Raw genomic sequence first — 17,750 nt, forward strand, 5'->3', positions numbered from 1 at the left:
ACATGACGTCATACAAAATTGCCCCACCAGAAATTTCAGGCTAAAATTGCCACTGAAAGAGGAATAAACACCTCAGTGGTTCTCGATGCTCTGGCCATCCTCCTCTCTTCAGTCTCTGTCTCTTCATGTGGAAGGATGAACATGTAACAGTTAACACTGAGCCTTAAGCCTGCAGTGAAAAATCAACCAGCCTCTGCAGCAGCTCTCACCCAGAGGCCGTCCGTGCCCCTAGCTCCTCGGTGCTGTTATTGTTCCTCTGGTTCGTTTGGTGCTGTCCCGGTGTTTCTTCTTTTTGTTGCAGTTAACTGGCAGTTGGGGCGTTTCGCTTTGGCAGCACTGACCTTATTAAATACATTATTAAATACATATCGATCCCATGAATCTGACACCATCACAGTTTCTATAGCCTTTAAGAATAGTGAAGGAATAAGGCAGAATAATAATGTTGCTGTGTTACTATTGGCGGTTCCAGCTCAGAAAATCGAACCAGAACAGAAAATGCTTTGATTCATCCGCTACATGAGCATCATTTTTTTTCAGGCAAATGAATTAGCTTTTTCAAGGCTTCAGTAGCTCAAATTCTTACAAAAATTTGCAGAAAATTTGAAAGTGGTGAACATTTATATTTTAAAGTTTGATATATTTTTTTATTTTATATATTTATAAGTTTTATATATATATTACAATTCTTCAACTGAAAACACAAATAAAAACTCAAAGCCACTTTAAAGAAGCAAACGATTGTCTTTATTAAAATTGCAGTTACATTTTTCACCTTTTCAGCTGAGGAGGTGGAGAAGAAAACAAAGCTGAAACAATGCAGTCATTTTTAAAAACAGCATGAAAAAGATATCACAAAAAAAACACTATAGGTGTTTTCCCATGGGCAAGTCTACGGGACATGCACCCACACATCATTCTGAAAAACCCAAGAAAAGCTGAAGTTTTGAATTTCATGCCACGTGTTGAAAAGGATTCATTTGGATAACCTCTGCAGCGCGGGTAAAGGTAAAGAGACTTGTTAAAATGTTTTATAGAGCCAGGCTGTGACAGAGTCCAGCCTGACACATGAAAGTTGTTTGCACAACACATACCACAGGGTGTGGTCCACAAAACAAAGGCTCCCTCTTGTGGATGTGCATCAGTTTTCAGATTGCACTTGTTCTGCAAGGAGAAATGTGAAAGCTTCACCGAAGCTTCTGCAGCTTAAAGCAACGAGCAGTGAGATGCAACATGGGTCCAGCTCAACAAACTTAAACATCAACACAACAACCAATGAGAGGACGTCATAGTGCCGCCCGTCAGGAATGATTGACAGCTGATCTCTGTGCGGAGCAGGAACGTCACCACGACGAACTTTGATCAACAAACATGGAGACAAAAGAAGTTAAAGATTTACACACAGAATCTAAATCACTGCTTTTAATGACTCGAGTCTATTTGAGTTTACAGAACTCAGCTGTGTATTTAGGCCAAACCCAAACTCCAGCATAGAGAGGCTGAGTGAATGTGGTCTGGACTCTGTGGAGGAGAGTCATGGTGTCAGAGACGCTGTAGAAGGACAGAAAACCTGCACTGTGATCCAGGTACACTCCTACTCTGGAGGACACAGGACCTGACACTGGAGTCTCGATGCTGTTGTAATGAAAGTTATAACTGTCTCCATCACAATATAATGACCAAGATTTATCGCTGAATCCAAATCTACATTCACGTGAGCCTCCTGCTCTGCTGATATTCTTGTATGTGACTGCTACACCAACTCCTCCCGCCCCCAGCCCCACCTCCACCTCCACCTCCCAGTAACAAGGTCCAGTCAGACTCTCTCTACTCAGGACCTGATACCTACCAGTGAATCTGTCTGGATGATAAGAATAAGACTGATCTTCACTCATACATGCTACTTTTCTGTTTCCCTCAGATAATAACAGACGTCTGTGTACTGTGTTTGGATCCAGTGTGATTTCCTGTGAATATCTTAAGAAGTCAGCTCTGGTCTCTGGCTCTGGTTGTGGCAGTAAAACATCCACTCGAGACACAATCTGTAAAATCTCTGTCTCTGTCTCACTCAGAATGTCCTGTAGTCGACCTCTGACCTGTGACACAGCTGCTGTCACGTCCTCAAAGTCCCTCAGAGGACGGATCCTGAAGCTGGATGAGTGTGTAGATCCACTGAGTGGTGACAGTGAGGGGTAGTTGTGTAGAAACTGGTTGTGATCCTCTGTGTCTGAGAGCTGCTTCAGTTCATGGTCTTTCCTCTTCAGCTCAGTGATCTCCTGCTCCAGTATCTCCTGAAGCTCTCTGACTCGACTCACTTCAGTTTCCTGCTGGGATCTGATCTGCTGCTCCACATCAGAGCTTCTTTTCTCCAGCAGACGGATCAGCTCAGTGAAGATCTTCTCACTGTCCTCCACTGCTTTATCAGCAGAGCCATTGACGGCCTCCTCCTCCTGTTGAAGCAGCTTCACGTCTTTCTCTGTGTCCTGGAGTCTCTGCTTGATTGTTTGTCTCTTCAGCCCGAGCTCTCTCTGCCTCTCAGTCCTTTCTGCTGCAGCTGACACTGTGTCGTGGTCTTTATGTTCCTCCACAGAGCAGAGATAACAGATACACTGCTGATCAGTGCGGCAGAATATCTTCATCACCTCGTCGTGACGAGAGCAGATGTTCTCCTGGAGTTTCTCCGAGGGCTCCACCAGCTTGTGCCTCTTCAATGGAGCTGACTGAAGATGACGCTGGAGGTGTTTTTCACAATAAGAGGCCAAACAATTCAAACAGGACTTGAGAGCTTTCAGTTTTCTCCCAGTGCAGACATCACAGACCACATCTTCAGGTCCAGCATAGCAGTGATCAGCAGGAGCAGCTTGGAGTCCAGTCTTCTTCAGCTCCTCCACTAAATCAGCTAACATGGTGCTTGTCTCCAGGACAGGCCTCGGTGTGAAGGTCTGTCTACACTGACGGCAGCTGTAGCTTCCTCTCTCCTCCTCTTTGTCCCAGTGGGTGTTAATACAGCTCTTACAGTAGCTGTGTCCACAGACAGTAGTCACCGGATCCTTCAGTAGATCCAGACAGAACGAACAGCAGAATCTTTGTCTGTCCTGTTGAATTTCTTGCTGCGCCATTTCAGCTGCTCCGAGTGACTGTTGAACAGTTTCACTTCCTCTGAACAGAAACAGATCTCTGCTCCTCCCTCTCTCGTTCACCTCCTGTCACATTCAGCTCACAACAGCACAGGTTGTAAGATTCACATTCTTCAAAATTTCCAGAAAAGTTAACGAATCTTTTCAATGGAATAAAAACCAACTTACAAAGTGCTTCACAAATGAAAAACACAAGCAAAAATACATTAAAACACACGTATGAAAGAGTCAAAGTGTAAAAACAGAAATGTAATCATGACCACACTTTAAAAAACTAGAATTAGATCAAATCGTGGTACGATAACAGCAGGTTTGAAGTTTGGATTTGAAGGAAGCTTCTGACTCAGCCTGCTTTGTTTCCTCAGGTTGTTTCAGAGTCTCAGACTCTTATTTCTAAATCTCTGTCGCCCTCAGTGTGAAGCTGAGCTGTTACACCAGCACATGCAGCCAGAGATGATACAGACTCACAGCGAAGTTAATGGAGTTCTGAAGAAGAACAATGACAAAGAGAAAAGGAACCATGTCAACAACTGTTCATCTTCTATCAAAGAAAATGATAAACTGCTCAAATTGTTTTTATATAATACATGTGACACCAAAATTCTGTCTGTTCTGAACCAGTTAGATGAATTTTGTCTGTGATGGAGCAAAATAATTGATCCCAGTCGTCAGGAACCAGCAGCAAAGTCTCGGTGCAGGTCTGTCTCCACTGAGGGCAGCTGGAGCTTCCTCTCTCATCCTCTTGGTCCCAGTGGGTTTTTATTTACATTGTTTTTGTGAGAGTGAAGCAAACATGACAGAACCGTTCTCAGCTCTCAAGCCACTACTAGTGAGTGATTCATGTTTATTCATAAATGACAATGAGGATGATTGGATCCTTGGGAAATGTCCGTCATGCTCTTTCAAACAAATATGTGCGTCTGTGTGTTCAGATTTGATTTACGACTCTGAGTCAGTACAATGAACCACTGGATACTGGATTCTTTAAAAAGTACCTTAATTACGTCCCCGAGTTGTTCATCACAGCTGCAACTGTTACCATCACTGATAAGAGGCCAAATTAGTCAGACAAATACAATAACTCACTTCCTGTTGTTTTTGGAACGTCCTCATTAAAGTGTCAGTTTCACCTCATGCAGCATTTTAGTCTCTCTCTCTTTCTCTTCCACACTCATCTCCCCCTGACAACTCACTTCCATGCAATTATTTCTCTAAAATAATACACTTCTAACAATATTAATAACTTCTAAGGTTTTTATTTGCAAGTGTCATACATTTTGAAGGAACAAACGGAGGACGGCACCGCAGGCTCGTGCATCACGGCTCCTCGTTTGTGCCGTGGCAGAGAGATGGAGGTGGATGGTGAAATTATACAGTGTTTAATTTATTGATCTGAGTCAGCTTGATGTTTGTGATTCCATATTAACGGCCCGACTCTCTCAGACGGCTTTTAATTTGGTGTCATCAGAATCGCTAGCAGGAACACAGCTGTGCCGTCTCATCATCCGTGCCCGGGGACAAGATGGAACGCGAGCTGGGACCTCGACAAATCAGCTGCAAATGACAAGACTGATTTGATTTCTCATTTTGGCATCGGAGAGGAGCCCATTTTCGGGCTGAGAATGGGAAGGGGTAGGCTAATTCATTAGCATGAAATATAACTTTAGGAGGAATTTGGAGTTGTTATCGTTGCTCTGGGGAGAGGCGGCGCTGCGAGGACAACCACAGTCAAGGTCGTGCAAATTGAGGAAAGTCACACTCTGACTGACACGGGATGGATGGCTGCTGGAGCTGGAACTTTTTAAATATTAAAGACCATATGTCCAGAGCAGACACAAAGAGAGAAGTGAAAGGTAGTTTTATTTTAGAACATTCATTATAATACCAGGAAATACATTTCCTAAGTCACTCAGGGCTTTTTTGATAAAGATACTTACTGAACATGGTCATCATTGAAAAACAAGACTTTGGGCTTTATTTGAACAATTTAAATCAAATGTCTGAAAGGCTTCAGCACTCGGTGCAGGTTCGACAAAGTTATTTAGAGACAACGCTCATGGACCAAAGTTGTTAAGGTACAAAAGGTCACATTTAAATCAGTTTGTGATTAATAAGACAAAGAACTTAAAGGATGGAAAGTAAATGCTTGATTTGACACACAAGGTATTGGAGAGGCTGAGTTCCCAGCTCCAATCAAAGGGCAGAGTTCAGCTGCATCATAAGCATCTGATTCTAGTTGAAAATCTCATCCACTGCGTTGGAAACATTCTTCTGAGTCCAGCAATTTGTTTCTGTTGATAACAAGTATTGAGTTTAAAGTTCAGTTCAACCCAGACACATAAAACATATTGTCTTCGAGGCTTCTGCCCCTGGAATAGAGGTTAATAGTGTTCACAGTTTTGACATTCGTTTACTCTGTATTTTTCTTGCACAACCAAGAAATCCTCGTGCTGCTACACAACCGCAGCACAGAGCACAACACCCACGTGTTATTTTTGTTCACACACCTCCTGCATCCTGTTCTGTTTCCTGTGCTCAACTCTTAAAGACTATCGATTTCCTCCATGCGGGTTTGATTGATTTTGCTCGTCCTTACTGAATCAGGAGGCGAGAGATTAAAGTCCTGAGCCGCTCACACACCAACAACACGTACGGCCGGTTCACTTGTGATGCCCGACCACGGCTGCAATTAGACCAGGGTTCACGTCATGAATCCAGAGGACTGAAGACGCCCTTGAGAACAAAGATGTGTCTACACTTTGTGTTTTTGTCTCTTCTATTTGTTTGTTAGAGAAGTTTATTTCTTTTTACTGTATTTCGCTTTTTTATTGGTGTCTTATGATTCTTTTCTTTTGAAGAAAGCGCAATAATCACGATCATTTTAGTGATTTTTAGTTGTTTTAGCTGCTAACATTGAATGCCGCCTGTTTGATGCTGTACAAGTGGCCGTAACAACCAAAGTAAAGCCAAAACTATAAGATTGAAGAGTAAACATGGAGTTAATGTTTTCTTTGGGTTTGCTACAGTGATTGAAACCTTTCACAATCATGTCACCCATCATTCAAATAAATAAAACAGTGATTATTGGCACTTTTATCCATGATGTAACAGTTCAGGTAACTTCTTTGGTCCAGACTGAAATATCTCTACAATTATTTATCGCGGTGAAATGTGAACATCCACGTCTTCCTTGTGGATGAATTGTAAATAACTTTGGTTTTACCTTCATTACTGATCGAGCGCCATCATCAGGTCCAAACTGCAACATTGCTTTTATTTAAATAAGCTGCACCAACCTCTGCTGTCGTTGATTGGCTGCAGAAAAGGTTATGAACCCTTGATTGGAGGTTGTTAGATCAATTTTCCAAGGTTGACAGGCATGAGTGTGATGTCCAGGCGTCCACATTGTGTTTCATTAATGGATTTAAGTCTCTAAATAAATCCCGGCAGCAGATTCACTCGACCTACGACCTGAACACGGCTGTTTTACACCAATCAGAAGGTTCAATGGACATTTACTCGCATGTGTATATTTGTGTTTTGCCGTTTGATGGAGGAACAGAGCAGAAACTCTTATCAGCTGCTGTTTTCTGTTTTCTGTTGCTGCCACAGCCGCTGTGTTTCCTCCTCAAGCTGAATAAGATCATCTACCCCTGCTCCAAGGTCAGGGATAATAGCTCACTAAGTGGATAACTGGATTACAGGCGATTCATTTTTGTTTGGTCATGGACCCCACAATACACACACACACCCACACACACACACACACACATTGGTGAAGTGTGAACAAACACAAACTTTGCCGACAATTATCCTTTGCGCCGCTGACAAAGTCGCCCTCCTGACCCTCCTCTGAAGACTTTAATCCTGCAAAGTCGAACCATCGGCGAATCAAGCCGCCGGTGATTCATTCAACTCTAATTAACCTAACTGGTGTTAATGTGTGTTTCCTCAGCCGTGCTAAAATAATCCCTGCGGAGAATTTATCAAGGAATTACACAAGTTGCAAACAAACCTTATGATAATTTACCCTAAACAGACTTTATAAACCATCGCAGGAATACAAATGTAACTTCTCAAGACCGTAAGAAGACAGAAGACAGAAGACAGAAGATAGAATACAGAAGACAGAAGACAGAAGACAGAAGACAGAAGATAGAATACAGAAGACAGAAGACAGAAGACAGAAGACAGAAGACAGAAGACAGAAGACAGAAGACAGAAGACAGAAGACAGAAGACAGAAGACAGAAGACAGAAGACAGAAGACAGAAGACAGAAGAGGCCTCGGACTCTTTCTCAATCCAGATGTTTGCTGGTCACAGCTCTGATTTAAAGTCTTGCTCGTAGATTGATGAAAGGCTGCCTGCTCTTTTACCCTTTAGGAAACACTTCTCTTCAGTCTGATCTTATATATTATATTTTCGAGTGATTCTTTCCTGGCAGGCCTGTAGGTGTCCTCTCTACCCCCCCCCCAGGCCATGACGGTGCATCAGGAAACTCTCCCTCCCTCCATGTTTCCTCTCCTGGATCACCATCACTCAGGTGGAGCGACAGAAGTCAGATGTTTGCTCCACTTCGCCCTCTCTGCCTGTGACCCTCCAGCACCTCCGTTAGATTATTCACCAAAGCTCCCACACTAGACAGAGCGTGTGTGTGTCTGTGTATGTGTTAGTGTGTGTGTGTGTGTGTGTTGTCATGCTATCACACCAACAGAGGCTTCAGTAAAGAGCCCAAACTGCTCCTGTTCAAAGGGCTACCCTCATCAAAACCGCAGCTGTGTCGCTGTCGGCGTGCAGCTTTTTTTCCAGAAGCGAGTGTTTGGGCCGGACAGGACGGGACGGGACCCCCTACCCCCCCACCCCAACCCCCCGATGCGACCCGAGCCCGCTCTGCGTGGGGCTTGTCATCCTCGACAGCTCTGCTCGGAGAAACGTCACCGAAGGAGATTAGCTCTGTGACTTTCTGCTCCTTGTTACGTCTTCAGCGTGATGGGATTCAGTTCTCGATGAGTCATCTGCTGCTAAATGTGCTTTGGAATTGTTGATGGTTGTTTTTTTTTCTTATTGCCTCGGTTCCGGCTGCAGCCTCTGGAGAACACTGGGTCTGTGGGGAACCTTGAGGCTGTGATGTATTATTGTGATGCATCCCACACACTGAATCTCATAATCACCTTTGTGTCACTATCATCTCCCAGCTGGAGGTCTGAACTGTAACAACGTGGATAATCGTCGCTGCACGCTTCATACAGAAGCTCATATAATACATGTGTCATGTTCTTATGCATGATAATGGTATCACCTCATCAGATGTTTTCACGCATGAACAAGCATCTCAATGGTTTGTTCCCACTCAGGAGGTCACGACACCACTGTTTCTTCTCTTGTTAGAGGATTGTGTAATAACAACTTGATGTTCAGGGTTGCACATCATTATTAAACCCAGCGGGGCCAGATCTGCATTCCTGAAGAATATAATCTCTTTAAATCTGTCTTAATCCAACACTCACATGTAGTTATTGATAATCTTTCCTCCTTTCGACATCATTTCCTTCTTCAGCAGACGCTGATATAACACTTTAAAGATATCCACGGCCTGTATATCAAGATGGACGACACCACCTCCTCCCCCTACTATCCAGAAACGTAAGAATCCTACAGCAGTGACGTCATTTGGTTTCTGCACAGAAATGATCGTGGTTCGGAGCTGATGATACGAACTTGTCCAATCGTGAGTCAAATATTAAATAACTAATTAAAACCGAACTTATCCGGAGCATTAACACTGGAACATACTCTTGTGTGATTAGAACCGAAAAGACAGAAACCATCTAACGTGCAGTATGACCAAAACATTAACATGGAGGAGGCAAAGTTTATAACCTATACTGCAGTAAGCCACTAGGGGGCAATTGCTACACTTTGGTTTTGCTGATGTCGAACAGTCCCGCCGTCCATCTTTACTTCCAGTCTATGATTATATTTCCCCTTTATCAATTATTCCAGATATTTAAATGTTAATTTGAGTTTGAAGCATCAACGCTTTGCTCCGCGAGCGACTTCCACATTGAACATTTCATTCGGCTGTGTTTCCTGTCTGCGCTCCTCGTGGAGAATGGATATTTATTTCGGTGGGAAGCCTCTTTCCTCTCGGGAGATGTCACTCTCTTCTGTACCTTTTTATTAAGCTGTGAAAAACGGTCGTAGCAGCTTTGTTCCCCGTCAGCCTGAATTTGCAGGTATTAGTCTGAAAAAAAGGACAAGTGTAACATACGTAATAGGATGAACTGGTTTAAGAACATAAGGGGGGGGGGGACTAGAGAGTCGGAAAGTCAAAGTATCGATCGGTAGGAAAATATAAGCGACTGCATAGGAGCGATTGAATTGATCTGAGCATCTTAACGCTTCGATTCAATCCACATTTTATCGTCTCAGTGCAGAGCTGCATTTTCATTTGTACGGCAGAGCTAATAAGGGCCTGGCAGTCTGAAGGCAATCAGCTGAAATATGTCATTTTTATGAAAAGGGAATTATTCTAATGCGTATTATGGGTGAGTCACCACACTCCCAGGCCACATTTGCAACTCGCTCCTTGTTATCTCCTCTCCGTTAATTAAGATTGATGAAGTAAAAAGCCTGGGAACCAGATTTGTCTCTAAATTAAACATACAGATGCAAACTGGCCTCCAACGTTTCATTTGTTCTTAAAAGTCTTTGTTTAGGATGTCGGCATTTCAACAGCAAAGGAACTACTGTATATGATAGATATGATGTCATGAGAAAACGTAAAATCAACATAAGAGAATACTAAAGAAACATTTAGATTGATATTAACTAGAGAATTCAAAAGAAAACCAATTAAAATAACAGGAAATGAAAGCGCTAGGGGGAGTAATTATTTAATATTTTATAAAAGGAAGCAACAAACAGGAAAAGATTTCAGCTTTGATTTGAAAGAAGTGAGTTGCAGCCGATACTTAAAGTCTGTTCGAGCAGCCGTTTACAGCACTTTACTCTAAAAGGAGGTTTTATATAATATAAGAAGCCTGTAAAGTACAGTTTACTGAAGCTTTCTACAAATGAAGTTTACTGTTGTGTTTATAAACTGCTGCTTCAAGTTTCTCTGCGTCTCTTCTTGTTGCACGGTTCTTTTCTCTGACAGATTATTTTACATACGTGTTTACATCTTTATTTGAAACCTGTTTAATACCGAAATCTGACAATGTAATTGTATATGTGTGACAGAAAATGAGGAAAAGCATCAAAGGTCTCCTTCAATTATAATCTCGATACATGAGTATAAACTGTAAAAGGTTTAAAGATAAACATAAAAGTAGAGCCAAATTCATTTGATCGCCCCCTGGAGGTTGTCTGCAGAAGGGTCATAAACCCACCTCCTCTATGTTAGCGGTTCAGACATGGACCAAACAGAAAAGTCAAAATACAAGTAAAATGAATGACAGCGAAAAGAAAGGCCTGTGATTGGTCAGGGCAGACTGGAAACAAAGATGGACCGTTTGCAAGTTAGTCTCAGGTGTCAATCAATATAAGAGGCTGCAGTTTTTTAAAATCACCTGACGTGGCCGTGAAGACACGAGATTGACGGACTGGCCGATGAGTGACAGCGGAGATGACACCCGCTGCCACTCGACTGTCAGCGGGCAGCAGTAACACAGACGTGGACGGAAGCTCTGTGGCTCGCACCAGTACAGAACACTTCCCCATCACACGTTCCCACTGTGAAGCAGCTCGGACTCGGAGCCGGCTCCCGTGCACAGGGGAGCAGAGCAGACGGCGCCTGCAGACTCTACAAACTACACCAACACGGCGTCATGCATAATGCATACATGCAGCCAGAAGGTGCAAGGTGAGTGCACCACAGTGAAGTTTGCAGAGGAGAGGCGAAAATCCGAGGCAGGTTAAAAAGATAAAGGATTTCTGCATCATGATGGATGAACATGATAAAGCTGGAGATGTTAAACTGACTGAACGGTGGCTGCACAGCTGATGAGTCATTTCTAAGAGCCCAGCTGAAGTTTTCTCGGGTTCAGCAGCGTCCAAATCCTCCAGCTGCTGTGGTGATGTGTCAGTGTGACTCAGCTCCTTCTCACGGGCTCGTTCTTCCACCGCGACCGGGGTCGAGCCGGTGACTCCCGACGTTACAAATCATTTAATAATGATATTAACAACAAGGCAGGCACGGAGGTTAGCACTGTCGCCTCCCATCGAGAAGGTTGGCATCTTGTCGGCTTCGGTTTTCTCCGACAGGGTTAATTGGGGACCCTCACCCTCCGCCTCTCGCCCCGTGGCGGCTGGGATTGCCCCCCCGGTGACCTTTAAATGATAGGTACATAGATTATCACTAATGTTATTACCCTGACACTGAAGGACACCGTATAATATATAATAAACAAACATGTGAATTGTTTAAATGAAACCAAGCAATATAATCAATTGATATTATCATCAGTAAATAGGGTCTGAGTTATTATGCAGCCTTCTAAAAGTAATAATTATTATGCATGTTTTATGAGTGATGTTTAACATTGACGGATATGATATAATGTGCAACTCAAACATGTTGGTTCTGTCTCAGTCATGTTACTTTAACAACAGCTCAACAGTAAGTTAGAGTTAATACTGGGAGTAAAACCTTGTCTTACACTGGTGTCACTAAATTTAACTTTAAATCCAGATTTTATGTTGCGCTGCTCTCAACTGCACTTTCAATAATCTTTACTAAGTGAGCAAATTACACCCAGTGAGCAGCTCTAGTCCCCGATTGGATAACAAGCTGCTGCTTGTTAAATCAGAGTCTAATTACTAACAGATTTAAGTGTAATAAAATAAGGCAGAGTGCAAATTACACGTTCATAAATTTGCTTCTTAGAGAGGAGCTGCAACAGAGACATTAACTGAAGATGTTATACATCACCATGATTAATATCAGAACACATTGCAATTCTTGCTAAGAAGGAAGCAACGAGAGGGAATTAACTTTTATAGCAGAAATATATCTAATAATTGTAGCATTAAATGTTCAACTTGATCAAAATGAGCAAAGGCGTGACAGTGAATAGGAAGGTGGGTATTAAAGTTTAATTTAGCAACATCATGGTCTGTTCATTGACTAAAATATAAAAACAACTACTGTTTAAACTGCAGATTTAACGTCCCATCGTTTCCACAAGGAGAAAACGAGTGAAGCAGAATACTGAGCTGCGTTCAGCCTGAACAAAACCTGGTGAAACGTTATTTAAACATAAACATGTGTGCGTGTACCCCTTGAGTTTAAATACGTGTTTAATACTCAAATTACCATTAGCTTGTGATTTCACATGTAACATCAGTATAAAAATCATTTTCATTTTCACCAAGCAGCAGTTGCCCTATTTGTAGAGAACCTCAGAGTCTAGAAGTCAGTTGCACACGATTTCGAGCAAACGAGTGTTTTACAGCTGCCAAATCAATAATGAAGACTTTAAAGTGTCCTTGGGAATAATCTGAATTCAGGTTCTCACTTTGCTCTGACTGGACGTAACAGAAAACCATTTGCTGTAAAAAACAGCTTTGTAGAAATGGATACATGTTCCAAGATTCTTTGAAACCTCGACCCTTTGCTCTCTGTGACCTCAGCGAACGTCCAGGAGGAAACAGCTGCCGATCGCTCCTCTACCTTCTGCCGGGGAAGAAGAATGGATCTGACGGGGTGGAAAGAATTCAAATCAGAGCTCATGACTCGTGCTCGAAAGGCTCGTCCACACGACAAAGGAGCAAATGGAAGGTTCAACACGGAGAAGTCGAGCTTTGCCAGAATCATCGACTATCGTCATTTATCTCTTAAGTCTTTCGATCCTCCAAAGGCAGAAGTAAAGAAGTAAAGCATACTGTACATTCTTCTGTCATCTTTAAACAACTGATGGTGTTTAGAACGTCCAACAACAAGGTTTTCATTGGTGTTTGTCTTTACATTAGCAGGATTAGGCAGAAACTACTAAACCAATTGACCATTGTTGAATTTCTACCTCGTGTCCACTGATTATCTCATTTGAACTATTGGTTCTTCTCTGTTTCCTCTATTGTACGTATCTGCGAGGTTTCAGTAGATTTGCACAGTAGAGACAAAAAGAACATAAGGAAATTGAGGGTTTTACTTCTTGTTTTTATATATCAATGCATTTCTCGGGAACTAATGCAGAGATCTCTATGAAAACACCAGGCATGCATCGTGTGACGGCTCCTTTGAAAATCATCTCAGCGTGGAGCTCGCACCGATCTCCCAGCAGCCACTTCCACTTTCCCTCCTTTGTTTCCCCCCCCTCACGTCACACGGTGGTCAGGCCCACTTGACAAGCGGATCCTGACATGCACTGCATCATGAGCAGCTCCGCAACCGCGACACGCCGTGAATAATGATCGTGGCGTGTTATCGATGACGCTAACTCGTGTGAGCGCCAGAGCTCGCTGACACTCGCCTGCTCCTCTTTTTCCCTGCCGCATCCTTCTGGGAATGCAGCAGACGATGAAAGCCTCTGGTTGTACAGAGCCGAGTCGCTTTAAAAGGCCAACGCCAGCATGCCCGGCTCCCGTCATTAGCATAAGCGGCCATTACAAATGTACTGATCCAAACTAAAAGCGGCGTTTGGAGGGAGAACGTGCTGCAGATCCTCATCTCAACGTGGTTTTATCGTCCGCCTCCCGCCGCCTCCCTCCTCCCCCCCCCCACCTCTGTCTCTCAAAGTTATTACAGCAGTGTCCTCCTCTGCCTCTGCTCCGCGCAGATAACAAGCAGCTACACTCATCTGCTGACTCCACTTCACCCAAAGCAAAGCTTATCATTCTTAAACACACTGCTCCTGTGAAACTAATTTAAAGCGTTTAAAAAGAGCGAGGATTTCCAGCCCCGGCCTGTCCTTTTGACTTCTGTCTCTCCCTCCGAGTCCCACTCAGGTGATGATTCAGACGATTCGCTGTTCAAATTGCTCTGTCAAGGAGTCGGAGTGGATCTGAGTTCCCCTCGTTTTACAGTAAACACAAAAACTGCCTCAGACTCGGAGGGATTCAAGTGGTTTGAACACAGGAAACACAGGCGAACGTGTCTTGTTTTTTGGAGGAATTGAATTCAAACTGTTTATTTTGTTGCGTCTCAGACACGAAGACAGTGAGGTTTAAAGCATTTGGTAAACATTTTGTAAATTAAAAAACCATATTGATTGACATGTCGCTCCAATTATCAGAACAGTCCAACATCTGGATCGCCCCCTGTTGGCCGGCTGCAGGATAGGTCACAAACCCTGCCTCCTCCATGTTAACATTGTAAATAAGCCACTGCTTGTTAATGATGTTGTTTTATAACATTTGCTGTCTTTGCTTTTAAATTAAATTTGATCAATTTGCATTTTTTTTCCATTCCTCGTCTCTGTGAAGCAATTTGTCACCGCTGCTTTTGAAAGGTGCTATATAAAGATATTTTTATGACTATTAATGTGATTTCTGGTTGATTGCTTGTCCTTCGCGCTGCAGCTTGATTCTGAAACCGAAACACAGATGATGGATCGGGTGGTGGAACAGCTGCATCTTCACCCTGTGAGCTGTCAGTGATACATCGGCGTCGCACACTCCCCTGCTGATCGCAGACACTGGACTGTGCAGGCATCTGTATTTTCTGCAGATATCGTTGGCTGCGCCGCGACGGTTGATTGGAATCTAATGGATAATTTATGTTGTTGAGGTGAGCCGGTAATTTCCAGGGGAGCAGTGGTCTATGTGCTTGGCTGGCCACCATGAATGATTAATACGTAAACATTATTCATAACTTTTCCGTCATGAATTTAGCCGGTCATTAATTCTACCAACCTCCACGCGGGTCGAAGGGAGTGAAGAGAGAGAGAAATGGACGTCATGTGATTCTCACTTCCCCAGAATCAGTCTCTCCCTCTTTTGTGTGTTTCTGTTGTTTTTGGACCAACAGTCTAATGTGCTGGTTAAACACGCTGTTGACATTTTTAGTGCAGCAGTTTGAGCTAATTAGCTTCTAATTAGTCTGTGTCTGTGCCGTCCTCTGAGAGCTGCTTCTCTGTGCTGGAGTTTCTCTTCCACAAGGATGAGCTTCAGAGAGCAGCTGATCAGAGGTGAGGAGGCTTCTGACAGAAATGAGGTGAGATTGATTGTGAGGAGGGTAATGAGTCCAAGAGAAACCCCGTCTGTCTGGAGGAGCCGCGTGTGATTGGGCAAATACTCTGCGTGTTTTTAATTGTGATGAACTGATCTTTCAATCGTTTCCTGCGCTGACGTAACTGCTGTTTGAGGAAATGACTGCAGAGCTGAAGCCAAGAGCTCAGATGATGTGATGTTCGCCCTTCGGCTGTCGACTGATGACAACTAAGCCTCTGGGGGCAACGATTGATATTTGTGGAGCATTTGGAGTAGACAACAGATATTCGATGAAAGATCATGTCCCTTGACTTCACAGATATTTCTATGACATTGATATGTGTCAAGAATCAGAACATTCTGGTCAGATATCAGATTATGGTCAGTGGACGTGTCGTATCCTCTGGTTGTGAATGCCATTACTTCAAGTGATATTACTTATTTTTCCTGTTAAAAACGATATAAACAATATGTATTATCATTTAAGACTTCTGTTTTAAAGATTCATTTGGAAAGGACACACAGCAGAGGAGTGGAACCAGTGACCTGCTGTGTGGGCGGCTGCACCATCAACCTCCTCGAGCCTCAGAGCAGAAGAACCGTCTGAGTGTTCGACGTCAGTTCAGGAGAAGATCATTTAATTGCAGTGATTCATTTGAAGTGTTGAATAATGAAACCTATTACAGACAAAATCTGAACCATGGACCAGAAAGTATATAATTTATTCCATTTTTAATGTCTAAGCTGAGCAGAGAACTTATTGAGCTGACGGCAATTTAAGAATATAAATGTTTTGTGAAATGTTCAGGTGACCTCGGTACAGAGTCTTGACCTGATTGGCCAGTTTGACCTCCTGTCCTACATCAGTAAAATGGGGGAAGGCGGAGTTATAAGAGATCATTTTTTTTGGTCCGTGTCCCATCTGCGGACATGGAGGAGGCCTGTTTTAAGTGATGTACTGCAGCCAACCACCAGGGGGTGATCAAGAGTATTTGTCGTCACTTCCCCCAGTTTTTATTTTAAATCCGGTGCGAACTGGTTCCAGGACAACGATATTTGTTCAGTGTGTCATCAGCTTTTATAGACACATTTAATCAGCTAAAAAATAAGTTCTCCATTTCTGTCAAATTATGACTCTTACTAATCAGTCACTGCAGGTTAGAGGCCAGGCCGCGTTAAATTGCACTCAATTTCATAAGGTGCACTTCCACTATCTATGTAAAGTGGTAACAAATCATGGTTTTGAACTGTGACTCCAACCGATGGTGCTACTGGCTCATTGTTATGCCACAGATAGCATCCCTCGGATCTCACAGGATTTCCTGCCAAAACACAGTCTGCTTGGAAATTGCAGGAACAAAAGATGGATAAATAAAAGCTGCGTCTGAATTTCGAGGGGCCTCATCCTCACTAAGCTGCGTCTGTAGACTGATTACGTCTCAGCGGCACGACTCCACTGTCCTAATTTGAACGCTCCTCGAAATGTGTGCGTTTCCCAAAAGCCTTCGGGTTTGTTGTGCTCTTGTCTGTGTTTATTTGGTTGTGGTTAAGTTCATGTTTGAGTGCGTGTTTCATGAATTTGTTTCTGGTGAGACTCACTCCATGGCTGAATCATGCTTTACTTTATACAGGTTATTTACACCTTCACGGGTAGCTACGCCATATTTTTTACAGCGTATTGGCTATACACAGAGTGAGCTATAATAATGATGCTAATTGTAATTTGGGTGTTTAGGAGGAGGGGTGAGTCGACCTTCTGCCACAAGGTTTTCCCCTGGCACCGATCTTTGTGATTCATCTCAACCACGATGTATTCCTGGTTTGTGCGTTTCCCCATCAAGGCAAGAAGAACCCCACCTTCGCTAGGGGAATGCATAATGTTTGTATGTCAGCATGTTGTGTGCTTATTTGCAATCTTTAAAAAACAGCTCCACACACACACACACAAGGTCACATGGCCAGGCCCTTTTCATTGGCTGATCATTAATGCAGGAGCTTGTGTTTCTCTTGGCGCTGAATCGATAACGGTTTAGACGCACGCAGCGTTTCAAGTTGGTCGGCCTTTAAAGAAAAAGGCCAGTGTGAGCTTTAGCCCAGGACCGGCTGGGATGACGGATGCATGAGGCCACAGCGTTTACTTGATGATGTGATAGATGATGTGATCAAATGAAGCTTAGAAAGAAACCGTCCAGCGTGTCTTCGGACAGGTCGTCCACTCCGGCCAGAGGGCTGCATTATTTTACATACCTTCAGTAGCTGCCGGCGTCTTCACCTTCAATCCTCTTTTTTCTCATTTGCTCCTCTTTGGAAATGACCCGACTCCATCAGCTGCTCGGCCAACACATCATTACCTTGGGGGGATTCTACGCTTCTCCTCTGGAATCCCTCCTCTGCTGCCACTCATTTGAAGTTCTCAAAGTTTTTTCGCTCAACAACATTGATTGACTTTTCCCTGACTTTGC

General features: G+C 43.3%; 1 protein-coding gene across 1 annotated transcript; it reads right to left on the reverse strand.

The window, feature by feature from the left end:
- Nucleotides 1–765: 765 nt before the first annotated feature.
- On the reverse strand, nt 766–3,119 carry LOC133019538 (tripartite motif-containing protein 16-like). Its single transcript, XM_061086057.1, has one exon. It carries the CDS (start codon nt 3,117–3,119, stop codon nt 1,437–1,439), a length of 1,683 nt encoding a protein of 560 aa, XP_060942040.1. The 3' UTR covers nt 766–1,436.
- Nucleotides 3,120–17,750: the final 14,631 nt, after the last annotated feature.

Source organism: Limanda limanda, chromosome 14 (genome assembly GCF_963576545.1).
Source record: "Limanda limanda chromosome 14, fLimLim1.1, whole genome shotgun sequence".
NCBI classification, from domain to species: Eukaryota; Metazoa; Chordata; class Actinopteri; order Pleuronectiformes; family Pleuronectidae; genus Limanda; species Limanda limanda.